The sequence below is a fragment of the Ascaphus truei genome, chromosome 4 (assembly GCF_040206685.1).
Source record: "Ascaphus truei isolate aAscTru1 chromosome 4, aAscTru1.hap1, whole genome shotgun sequence".
NCBI classification, from domain to species: Eukaryota; Metazoa; Chordata; class Amphibia; order Anura; family Ascaphidae; genus Ascaphus; species Ascaphus truei.
Genome location: NC_134486.1, coordinates 319,809,114 through 319,822,584, shown reverse-complemented (window position 1 = coordinate 319,822,584; position 13,471 = coordinate 319,809,114). Strand labels below are relative to the sequence as shown.

General features: G+C 45.4%; 1 protein-coding gene across 2 annotated transcripts in view; it reads left to right on the top strand.

Moving 5' to 3' along the window:
* The window catches only part of SH3BGRL2 (SH3 domain binding glutamate rich protein like 2), a 54,105-nt gene extending 49,756 nt beyond the window's left edge, over positions 1-4,349 (top strand). For both annotated transcript variants that reach the window (XM_075597965.1, XM_075597966.1), the window contains exons 3-4: positions 2,435-2,515; positions 3,569-4,349. In XM_075597965.1, coding sequence (XP_075454080.1) covers positions 2,435-2,515; positions 3,569-3,577 — 90 coding nt within the window. In that variant the 3' untranslated portion in view covers positions 3,578-4,349. The remainder of the gene's footprint in view (positions 1-2,434; positions 2,516-3,568) is intronic.
* Positions 4,350-13,471: the final 9,122 nt, after the last annotated feature.

Below are 13,471 nucleotides of genomic sequence, written 5' to 3'. Positions count from 1 at the left end.
CGCAGCTGAAATGAACACGGTTCTGCTCCAGAGACGACCTGCTTCCCATTTAGGGGGAAATAACATATTTTTTTTTTTTTTTTTAAAGACTAAGCTCTTTTAAGCCCGTAATCCATTACGAATCATTAAACATGACTTGGCACCGATGTATAAAGTCAGACATGAGGCAATAGTTACATTATTCATGGAACTATAAAAAGTTATATGGGACTACAAAAATGAGATGGCCCGACACACAGTATATAAAATCCGCAATGTAAAATGTTATTAACAAAAGTTGCCTTTTCCCTTGAGGTCAGTGGGACTTTCTGTGATATTCCCCTAAATGGCACGATCACAGTTACATTAATAACCCCCAAGGCCCAAAGTATTATTTTTATGTATTTTTTGTATTTGCTCCTGAAGATAAGTGCACATATGAGAGTTTCAAAATGTAAGGCGTGGGTCTATTGTTAATGTGTGAAAAACAATAGCTTAAGAAAATGAATACATTTGATAAACCTGTTGGATTAGTGAGAATTGAATAATGCTGTTTGTGAACCGGGTTTTTTGTTGTTGTTTGTTTTAACTTTGCCAAAGGGCTGAGCAACACAGGCCCCACTGGTATGGAAAGAGAGTATGGAAAGAGTTAATATAAAGCTTTCATTAACTCCTTGGCTGCCAGAGGCTTTGCAATGTGTTACTTGTGTTTGCAGCCACGGGGTTCAGGTGTGTCATTATGTGTAATATAAACTTGTTTCTTTCCAGATGTTAGTCATTTTGAATGTAATTGTAATTTCTTCAACTTTCTGTGGCACAATGGGGCTGGATTAGCATTGCGGCTGCTAAACGTCAGTCTGAATCGTATACTTATAATAACTTGGCCCCCTCAATCCTTAACTAATGTACCAATATTCAGCTTCAACTTTTGCATTAGATCCTAGACATACAATCTTCTCAAAATCATGCTCTACGTTTGGCTTTTCCAACCGCAAATGTGGACTAACCAACGAATTGGAGGCACACGTATAGGTGGTATGGCTGGATACATGTAATTGTATACATATGAGACCTAAACTACACTGCATTACCAAAACTCTTCTGTAATTACAAGCTTCCCAATAAACCTAAAATATTCTGGGCAAATAGTAACCTTTGTAATTATAGTTCACAAAAGAATGGCATTTATTGTGACCTACTGTATAGCATGCAGCTAAACTATTTCCTCTGCACAAAAGACCTCTCCTGTACTCCTAATGTACAAACTGAATGGTGAAAACGAGTTATCAAAACATATGTAGAGTTGTCAGCTTGATGTCCAAAAATCCTTTTTTTTCTGCAATATTGATGTCTGCAGTGTAATGTATTAAATGGATCACATGCAATTGCTTATTTTTTTTTTTAAATATATTTTTTTATTTAATGGAAAAACATGGTATTATTTCATTAGACAACAATAGTATGGTACAATGAACAATCGGTATTAAATCAACTATTACTGCTAACGTTGCACTTTTTGAATAAAGGTTGAAGGATTGGGAGAAAAACGAACAAACAATTTAAAAGTAGAATAATTAATAAAAAGTATACTGGATGTGATTTGGTTCGTGTTCACAATGTTTGGCTCAGCGGTTATCTTTGGCAGGCAGGGTTTTAACTAGGGTGTTTTGGGCTTTGTTCTTTGCAATACTCTCATGCATCGATCATTATTTATTTATTTATAAAATGTTTTACCAGGAAGTAATAAATTGAGTTACCTCTCGTTTTCAAGTATGTCCTGGGCATAGAGTTATGATGACAAAGAATACATGGTTACAATACATAGTTACATAAATCAACAGGGTATACATTATATACAAGACATTGCATGCACAGTTAAAGAAAATATATATTATAGGCGTATGTAACAGTTACAGATCAGATTAAAATGTGAGACAGCCTTAGTTTTGAAAGAACTTAAACTGGTGGCGGCTGTGAGAGTCTCCGGTAGGTTGTTCCCGTTTTGGGGTGCCCGGTAAGAGAAGGAGGAGCGGCCAGCTTCTTTGTTGAGCCTTGGGACCGCAAACAGTCTTTTGGAGTCAGATCTCAGATGATAAGTGTTGCATTCTCTGAGTTGTTGGGGTATGCAGATAGAGGGTGATCTCCCTTATTTACAGTAGCTCAAAGTAGAAAGTGAGGCACAGAAAAAAAAAATGTAGGGTGGAATTGATACAAACACGCGTGTAACTTACTTTGTGTAACATGCCTTATGATTATCAATAGTGCAACATGTTTCGTACTGGGAAACAGACTGGACTGATAACAGGTTGCTGAGCAGCAGTAACACAAGTGCAGCACTGATAACATTTGTACATTTCTGTGAGTGCTCTCCCTATACTTTGCCTGTATACTTATTCACTTTCCTACACACCAATCCTTAGTAATGGTTCTGTTTTCTATTTTTTTTTCTCTACAGGATTATGACTGCTTTTTTGAATCCAAGGAAAGCAATACAGTCTTCTCCTTCTTGAGGCTGAAACCAAGGCCGGCAACAAAGGTACTGCTGCCTGTCCTCTTCCGAACGGCAAAACTCCAGCACGAATGCAATTAACCCCTTTGTTTCCAGGGGCGCCAGCAAGCATTGCCGTCCACTCTGGCAATGTAGAAGTGAAATGGTATCACAAAATTGATTCATGTTGTGCTCATATTTGTGCAGTTTCTGTATTTTATAATCCATGGTCAAAAAGTGTCAGAATTGGGATCTGGCTTCCTAAATCCTTTCTTTCTTTTCTTTTGGTAAACTGTTTGTACATCCGCTGTGTAAGAAATTATGGTTTGACGGCCGTTTCTCATTGATTTAAAATGTACCTGCAGGAAGGTGAGTTTGATACAGAGACGGTTCTCAAAGTAAATTTGGTTAAATAGCACAGCACAGCACATAAATTAGGAGAATAATACAGTGTGAGGAGAGCAAACACCTAGTCAAGAAAAATTATCTCTCCTTAAGCACTGGTAGGAAACGGTATCCCTATTCCATTCCTTCATCGTTCTCCCGCGTGCATGTTCAATTTTCCCCTGCCCCAGCTGTATCTTCTTGTTGGCACGTTCCTGTGATCTGCTTTCTGTGGCTTAGTATAGGGGGTGGATGGTCTTTGATGTGTTTAGCAGATTTAGGTTAGGCAAGGTAATAGTGTGGCAACAGTTTTTATCTTCAGGAAGGCCACTTGTCCATAGACATTGCACAATTCTTGCCTGCTGCTGTATTTGCCTGTACTGTATCTTGATAATATATTTTGCTGATCTTCAAACTAACCTTATTCTGCATTTAAACTTTAACCCATCCCTTGCTGGTTCATGCTTACACAGTCTCTTATGGTGGTCTGTTTTGAGGGTCTTACAGTCCAAAGTCCAACAGTACCTCAACTCATGTTATTTAATTATGTTTTATTACACATAATCATACATTAACATGTGTTTGTGTACAACTGTACGTGTGTGTGTATTTCTGCATATAGTGGATCCGAGGTCTTTGAATGATATATTGACGTGTTATTAGTAATATTACGTGTGCATCCTACATGCTCTCATATGATGCTCTCACTTTTCACAGGTGGCATAACTGTAGAAAAATTCCCAGGAGACGGACAGAAAATAAGCACAGGACGGACGCTTGTTATTCAGCCAAACCCATCACCAAATACACTCTGTGATCGGAGCCAATCTTCTGTATTCTCATTGCCAATAAGAGTCTTTCTCTGAAAGTTTATGGACTGCACCAACAATAAGGTTTTAGCGCAGCAGCTGTCCGATGGCTCACTTTCCAAGCAGTTAATTGCAAATGGTTTCCACCGCCCTTGTTTCGTAGTAATGCTTTTCCTTAGAAATGTCAGTGGAGTCCAATACCCTGCTACTTCTTCGACCATTTCTCTACTTTCTTTGACATCCTACAGTAACTTTTATTGGTCATAGTTAGTTTAGGGTGTCATGCTACCTAAAGTGTAAGTGCAGCTGCATTGTATGTAAATGCAGTAACCCATCATAATAAAAACATGACCGCATATGTGTATAAAGAAAGGCATGACTCGTTAATTCAATCAATTTGGGATTGCTGTGTGTCTGTCACACTTTTCCTATTTGCATAGTGGGATTTTGTGTGATCAGTGGGGAAGTGTTAGGATGCTGCTCCCGGAAAAGCAGATGTAATTGTTAAATCATGAACCTACATACGCATCTACTGCTAGGTTTTATGCTGCCAGTTCGATGGACACGTTTGATACGCCTTTAAAGTCTATTTTCTACTTTGTATATCAAATGTAACTCTCTTGTTAAATGTACGAGGTAAAATATCTGAAACATGATGGTATCATTGTAATAAATCTATCTGCATATTTCAGATGTCTTTTTGCTGTATGTAGCTTTTCAAACCCGGCAACATACTTTGCAAAATTGTAATGCACAACATTTTCATTGCATTGAAGAGATTTTCTTTTCGCCTTATAATTACAGGTTGCATGCAATTAGGCAGCAAAAGAATTACTTCATATGAGAGAAAACGACCTCATGTCATGTTTGTTTATGAACCTTCTGTCCCTGAATTTAAATGGCAGAATATAATAAAGATTCACTCTCTGGCTTGAAGGAAAGCTAGCAGGACATTATTAGGTTGTATAGGGAGAGTTATTAGAAGCAAGAATAGATGAGTGATGATTACTCTTTAGAGTAATGCCACTATATAGAACATTGGGGAGACTTCACCTGTATTCAGTGCTGGAGACCAGATCTCCAGGAGGACATAAAACATTAGAGCGTGTGCAATGGAGGGCTTGGTCTAAATCATAACCTCTGCCGAGACATACTTTTAGTATATACAACTTTGAGAAGGAACGCTTTATACATATGGACTTTAAAGGTTTGTGAAAGTCTCATTTTGGAAACAAGTTTAGTAGGATGCTAATACAGTGAAAACACCCACAAGTTGTGTATAAAAAATGTAACACACTAACCCACCAGGATCAAAAAAACTTGTGTGACAAAGTAACACAGATTCAATGGGTATATATATATAATATCACGTGAATCTATATATATATATATATATATATATATATATATATATATATTTATATATATATATATATATATATATATATATATATATATATGAAATACAGTAGCGCACCTTGTGAGACAGAGTAATATAAAATGTGAAATATGATTAAACTAATGTAACCCTGCTTCCCCCCTTCCCCCAGACTCTACGGTGGTGTCTAGGGTGCATGAGGGCAGATTACATGCGGTTGGTGCATACCTGTGAGGAACAGGAGGGCCTGAGCTTCCCGCGATGGTATTGGGGAGCCAGGACCGGGCTTCTGGGATGGTAGCCTCCATGATCTCTTAGTGGTGCAGCGCCTCCATCTTCTATACTCAGAGAAATATGGGACAGGACCTGTATAGAAGAACCCCTTGGGTCCCAGGGTAATAGCTTCCAATTCACACACAGTCTTTGGTAACAAAGGATAGTCTCTTTTATTGACAGATCAGCAATCTCCCAACGGTAGTGGCTTCCAGTAGCCGCAACAACAACAGCAAATACTTGTTATTACGCCGCTCTCCTTCCACACAGATAATTCCTCCTCTCCTTCCCTCCAAGTCTCTCCTCCGACAGGATGGTCTGGGCTAGGGCTTCAATACCCCATGGCCCACCCCCGAGGTTATCCTCGCGGTGGGGCTTGGATTCTCCCCATCACCCCAGGCAGTGGGGTGAGGGCATTGGTCCACCAGGTCTATAACTCTATCAGCTCTACTAAAGGAGGCTGAATCTCTCCTCTCTCTGCTCCTGCACTCTGAGCAGGGGAGACCGTGTCTCCTCCCACTCCTCGGACCGATCCGCAGGACTCTTCGACTCACGGCATAATTAACCGGCAACTCCAGACTCTCGGCATAAACTAACACTACTCACCGGAGTTGGCTGCTAAATATAGAGCTAGCCCCACCTCTCGTGATGTCAGCAGAACCTCCCCTCTTGCTCACGCCTGCAGCAGAGTCCAGGCCTGCATCTACCACTCAGGGCAGGGCTATGAAGGGGGAAAACCCATGATGATTACTGGTGCCTGATCTTAACAGGACTTACCACAGTAGAAGGGAGATAGGTATAGCCTGTGCTGTTTACAGGGGGCTACACTCTCCCTATGGTGGAATCCAATGGTCCCCACTTGGACCTATTTTTAGCAGACCCATCCTGCGGCGAACCACCTGGGAAACAGCACACATAACATTGTCATAATACATGGCATAATGAGGTAGTTCAATACAAGTACACCCGGGTACTCCCAACATGGAGAACCCTACATATAGTGCTTTGGATCAGGCTTTCTTACCCGCCGTCCATTATGATCCGTGACTGTCACAGCGAACGACTGAATCGCCCCATGCTCAGGCCTGTATGTAACACCGTGCATGTAGATACACCTACCGATGCTCCATATGCGTACTAGCTCACTAATCTTATCCTCATTGTGATACCCTCCCTGACCGAACTTGGTCCGAAGGTATTCCTGGACTGCCTCCCTGAGCCAACTGTCTCGGTTCTCTTCAATTTCTCTCATGATGGGCTCAGGCACATAGGGATACTCATACCCGTGTGACTGCCGGTATCTAGCGACTATGGCTCGGTCAGCTCAACTTAGTTTGGTGAGTTTGCGGTGCCCTGCCCTGCTCGGCAGTACCCAAAATACTGGCTCCTCTGGAGCTACCTCATCGTACAAGATACTGGGGCCTCGAGGTACATTCAGTTTCTGTTCTATCTCTCTACACTGGTGATCTAACTCATCCTCCACCTCCCACGGAGTGAAAGAACCAGCCGGCCACCAATGGTCTACTACATCATTCTTAATGAATAAGAACCGTGTACGGTCCATCCCTTCGTGGTATCCGGTGAACAAAGGCGCCCACCATTTGTCGCGGTGTTCGTACTCTGCGGAATGACTAGTGTGTTCTACATCAGACTCTACCTGTGATGATACACCGGACGTACCCTCATCAGTAGATCGCGAGCAATCTCTCCTTCCCTTGGCATTATAACACGTAGTGGGGCTCATTTTGTGCACCACTTTGCTGGTAGACCCAGCCTCTACTGGAGTATGAGACCCACAGGCCCTCCCTTTAGCTGCAGGAGAAAACGGCACAGTGTTAGGCACAGGTACAACACTCGAATACGGTATCTCCCCATCAGACCCTTCATCACTCAACTCCCAATCCCACAAGTCATTGGCGTATTTGCGGGATTTACATAACTTATCCCTGGTAGGTCCCGGTGGCACCACTCGTGACGGGGCAGGGGCAGTGGCCGGGGCTGGGGGAACGTCCAGGGCATTGTCCAGCAAGCGGGTGATACCACGCAAAATGCACCTTTTCTTAGAGGCACTCCCTGCCATACTTCTGGCTTCCCGGGAGGGGCCTTGACTCTGTAGGGTAGCCAGGGCAATGGCTGAGTCTATGCTTCGAGAGGAGAACACTCCTCCAGGCCTTCTCTTTCTGGTGGAACCGGAAACTACGTCATCAGGATCGCCTGCAGAATCTCCATCGCACCGGAAGTGCGTCGAGGACCTGCGGGGGCGGTGGCGGAGCATCCGGTACACGGTCGAACAAGTAGGCCTCAAGCCTCTCTTTCTCGTTCGCCGGGATTGCAGTCTGCGCCTGGTGGAAGTAAGAGGGTGGTGGAGTCTCCTTATCGCTCCGCTGCTTTTTGATGACATCGGGCTCCTCTAGGATCGTCTCGGTCTCCGTCTCCGCCGCACTGGGAGTCACCACTGCGGTGGGACTCTTACGGGCCTCCGGCCGCACCAGCGCTCGCCATCGGATGGTTTCCGGACTTGTCTGCTCTCTCTTGATGCCTTTGGGGTGGTTCGCCGGTAGGCGCATCGCCACCGATGTCACGCCAATCTCTTCCTCTGAGGAAATCACGATCGGTTCCTCCGCTGGGGAGTCACCTGGTTCTTCGACGATACAACCAGTGGGTATAGGTACAAAGTGGTCTCGCTCTGGTACCTCCACTGCGGTCGCGCTCTTCTCTGTTGCCAGCTCGCTCAGTTCAATAGTGAGCTGAGCCTTGGTTCCTCCCGATTTGGTATAACGGGGACCCGGGCAGTCTTTTCTTTACCTTCCACCACCTCCGTCAATGTTCCCGGAGAGGCACCCCGCGAGGTTCCGAACAAAGGCCACGGCTAATTCGGCCAAAGGTAAAACGCGCCACATTGAGGGCATCGGGCCCTGGTGCTTGGTACCCTGCCCGGTATCCCGCAGTGGACACACAAACACTGAATGTATTCGTGCTCAGCTACCTCCACTACCAATAGGCCTCCTGGTAATTGGTAGATGGAAGTACTCATCTCAGACATGGTTCGCTCAGGGTTGGAACAGCTCAGTGTTTCAGCTCCTTGCTCCTCGAATGCCAGGCAAAAGTGAAGCTCTTCACTCAGGCTTTTGGTCCCTCCCTTCGCTGGGGAGGACTCTCATGATTGGCTCTCCTTGTGCCCCCTCCCTCTGGTGGAATCCAGAGGTGGGATCTTTTCTTCTTCAGCGTGACGTGGCCTGGCTTTCTGACCATTCATGACACAGGTGGGTGGGCTTTCGGCTTTCGCGCCGCTCCGCTCCCCTTGCAAACAATCCGGGTTTGGCGCCAAATTATTACACATGTCCCGCCACATTTTCCTAATAGTCTCTGTGCACAACGCACGTGCTTGCTCCAGGCTTGGCGGGAACAGCCATTTTAGATCACTGTTCCTGCTCCGCGGAGCACATGTGGGGATGGACGCCATCTTGGATGAGTCCTCCAAACGCCCATGTGCCCTATCCTCAGTGTCTAACGGGTATCTCGTACCTAAACACTGACTGACTGCCAACTGTGTGCTCTGCATTCTGTTTCTCACTAACTTGAGGTGGCTTGTACCCCAGGCTCAGCGGAACTCCTCTCCTCCATGCACTGTACTCGATGTCTACCATGCAAGTGTTCTGTGGTGCGTGTGTGCATGTGATAGCTATGGTACCTCTTTTCTAGGGACGGCGTCTCCTGCTTTTGGCCACTCATATCGCGGGCCCTGGGCCATGGTCCCTGTACTGGTTAACAGGCTGACCCCCCCAGTTGCCTCACGCTACCTGCCTCAAGGGACTCGGTCAGCTCTAACTATTCACCCTTCCTACGCCACCTCCTATGGGCGCCCATCCTTCTCCAACACTTGCACGGAGAGTGCATCTCGCTCTGCCCGTTCCGCCTTGCTATAAGCCGGTCCTGTTCTGACATATATCTCAGCAGCGCCTCCAAATGTAACCCTGCTTCCCCCCTTCCCCCAGACTCTACGGTGGTCTAGGGTGCAGGAGGGCAGATTACATGCGGTGTGGTGCATACCTGTGAGGAACAGGAGGGCCTGAGCTTCCCGCGATGGTATTGGGGAGCCAGGACTGAGCTTGTGGGGTGGTAGCCTCCATGATCTCTTAGCGGTGCAGCGCCTCCATCTTCTATACTCCCAGGAATATGGGACAGGACCTGTACAGAAGAACCCCTTGGGTCGCAGGGTAATAGCTTCCAATTCACACACAGTCTTTCTCCCCATCACCCCAGGCAGTGGGGTGAGGGCATTGGTCCACCAGGTCTATAACTCCATCAGCTCTACTAAAGGAGGCTGAATCTCTCCTCTCTCTGCTCCTGCACTCTGCGCAGGGGAGACCGCGTCTCCTCCCACTTCTCGGACCGATCCGCAGGACTCTTCGACTCACGGCATAATTAACCGGCAACTCCAGACTCTCGGCATAAACTAACACTACTCACCGGAGTTGGCTGCTAAATATAGAGCTAGCCCCACCTCTCGTGATGTCAGCAGAACCTCCCCTCTTGCTCACGCCTGCAGCAGAGTCCAGGCCTGCATCTACCACTCAGGGCAGGACTATGAAGGGGGAAAACCCATGATGATTACTGGTGCCTGATCTTAACAGGACTTACCACAGTAGAAGGGAGATAGGTATAGCCTGTGCTGTTTACAGGGGGCTACACTAATAATATAAATAAATATAGAAAAAATATTGTTCTAAAAAATAATTCGTGATAACATGCATAACAAACAAAAAAGAAGACGAAACATGTGCAGAAAGTTCAACCCTTAGTGCAAGTCCAGAAAATTTCAAATTAGGAACAAGATGATTTCCAGGGATCCACGGCTGCTCTCAGAAGGAATAACTAATTCCAACAGAAATCTATAGAAACTGAAGAACAGAGAGCGCACGTCCCATAGTGTAAAAAGTACATTTAATGTTAAAAAGAGGACAAGGGGATTAAGGACACTCACAAAAGTAAAAGAAAATCAAGCAGTTTGTGATATAATCACCACCAACAGGGCAACATCGTCCTGGATCACACCAACGGATCGATATCCAATCCGGTACACTTCCAGCAGCTCTAGATGGATAAGAACGCCGTGTCTCTGCTTGTAGTGCGATTTCCAAGTGTATCAGCCTCAGATCAGCTCCATGCGCTCTCCGGCCGTAAAGTGCGCACTTGCGTGATGACGTAATGTTGCGGTGACGTACCCTGACGCGTTTCGTCACTACGGTGACTTTTTCAAAGGGAATAATAACATGGTGGAGGACTCGATCTTTATAAGCACACCCACAGAGAGGGGAGTGGTCAAAGGAGTAACCAGAGGCCAATCGCCAGTGCCTATACATCAAGGCTAAGACACTGGAGAGTAGCCAATGAGAACGCCCGTAACCGTCCCAATTATTGCAAAACAATACATTACATAGTATAATATAATCGTAGGCATATTGGCCACAGATAAAACAAGATAATTTAAATCATACTGAATATAAACAAACTAGTTAATAAAAATAATTGCAACACACAATAATAATATAATATAAAACCTTACATATGTGTGTGCGTGTGGACACACATAATCATGTCTCACACGCACACACACACAAACAAATACGAACGATGAAGGACCCAAAAAATAAATTCTCTATACAATTATATTTATAATCAAATAATATAATAAAATAAAATAATAAAAACATGTCCATATGCATACATATAATCATACACATATACACACAACCCAGGTCACCCATCATTCCATAGACATAAAAGTACAGATACATTTTATTAAGTATAAAGTGAAAAATATACATGTGTAGTCATGTATGTAAAGGAGAAATGATCAAATCAATAAAACCACATAGTGAAACATACAAAATACTTGAACTAATATAACAATAATACATAATCTTACACCCCAAAAAAGAAAAAGAATAAAGGGGTGTTTGTTACCAACATTAATTCAGTGTTATTGACTTGATCATTGGTGTAAACTTCAAGGCTAAAACTATATAACATTCCTTATTATGTATATTAATATTAGGCTCAGAGTAAGAGAAGGGGGAATGGGAAAGGCAATGGGAGAGGAGGGGAAGGGTAAAGAAGGGGGGAAAAAGGGGGGGGGGAGAAGGGAAGGGGGGAGAATGGGGGGGAATAAGGGGGAGGGGGGAAGGAAACAGGCGAGGGGAAAGAGGGCTAACTAAATGTACACAGATGGAGGGGGGAGCAGAGGCAATGAAACCAGAGCTAAGGATTACACCAAAGTACTGGTGTCCAAACATTCATTGAGTCCACCAGGGGTTAGAGTACCCAACTGGTGGATCCAATAAGTCTCCCTATGGCACAACATTTTATATCTATCCCCCCCTTGAGCAGAGGGAGGAATGTGCTCAATACCCATAACTACATGTAGATTACGGTGAATCTCTCCTCTGTTAGTCCAATGTTAAGGACAGAACATCCCCTGCTTCAGCACGCTCTCGCGTCTGTCCTTCCTGGGATTAACAACCCAGGCAGTTCCAGCAGGCTCCGTGACCACTATCCAGTGAGCCTAGGGGACTGTGCCAGCTTCCACAGCTCGTGAGAACTCTTCTCTTTCCCCCTTCTCTGGGAACAGTAGTCTCTCTGTGTGTAGTCACTTCCTGAGTTTTAAAACTCCATGAGCAATCAGGAGTTCAGCCTGCTCAATTATTTTGCAGCAGCTGCTGGCTTCTCTTGGGGAAATAACTCTCTGTACGCTGGAAAGTTCCATAGCGACCCTATTCCAGCCCCTAGAGACAGTGATTGTATCACAAAAAACAAACAAACATATATATATATCGACAAATAACCCAAAAATCTACTCGCCACTTGGCCCCGTCCCCATTACACCCTTAGCCCCAGCCCTGCTTTTTAAAAAATAAATGGAATAAATTTCCAGTAACAACAACATTGGTTTTTGACATAACTGTTTATTTATTGTATTGTATATATACAGGGTAAATAAGATATCCAGAGTGTGGGTGACAGAGAGAGAGGGGGGGTGACAGAGAGAGAGAGTGACAGAGAGAGACAGGGAGAGGGTGACTGTGTGGGTGGGTATATTCACACGCACACACTCACAGACACACACACTCTCACACACACCACACTCACAGACACACACAGGAGACAAGGGATGTCGCACATGACAGGTACTGAGGGTTTGATCTCCCCAGGGGCCCCGCTGTAATTACCTGCCCGGGGGTCTCCTCTCTTCCCTTGTCCTCGGCTGCAGCACTTCCACCGCGCTATCAACGCTACTGGCAGCACTGCTCACCCCCTCAGGACACCGCAGCTTAGCACTTCCACCTGGGTCGCCATAATGTGACGTGCTCCCTCCTCACCACGAGTGCCGCGCTCCCCCCTCCCCCACCACGAGTGCCACGCTACCAACGCTCTGGCTGCCATGACTGCTCAGAGAGGCTGGGGAGGAGGAAAGGGCTGGTCAGAGAGGCTGGGGAGGAGGAAAGGGCTGGTCAGAGAGGCTGGTGAGGAGGAAAGGGCTGGTCAGAGAGGCTGGGGAGGAGGTAAAGCACTGCTCAGGGAGCCGGAGGCGGGGTAATATCCCGCAGCAACATGAGCCCGCCTCCGGCTTTCCCCCCCCCCCTCTTTCAGTGCGAGTAGGGAAAATTAAACAGCAGCACGTGCGCTGCTTGGGCCAATCGCTAAGAAGCAATTTCGGGTCGCCCCTAGCAACCGGGGAGACTGGGTTTGTCGAACACTGATATATAGTGATACAATCACTGTCTCTAGGGGCTGGAATAGGGCAGCTATGGAACTTTCCAGCGTACAGAGAGTTAATTCCCCATGAATATATAAAGCACATCCGAACACACATTCACAATGTGAAACAACATTAAAAGCCTAGAGGTTTATACTCTATTCAGAGTCACAGCGATCTCACTGACGCTTGTCCCTCCGTGACTGGAAACCGGATACGCATCATCACTTTTGATTTCGGAGTCCACAGCGTCACTACGGGTTCTCGGTACTCCGATAGGGAGATGCAGGAACAGTGCGACTGCGCAGCAGCGTGGCAAAGTCCTTCCAAGCGGGAAGAGGATTGGGCAATAACTGTACACGGTTTACTTAGATTCATCAGGAGTTTCCAGTCACAGAGGGACA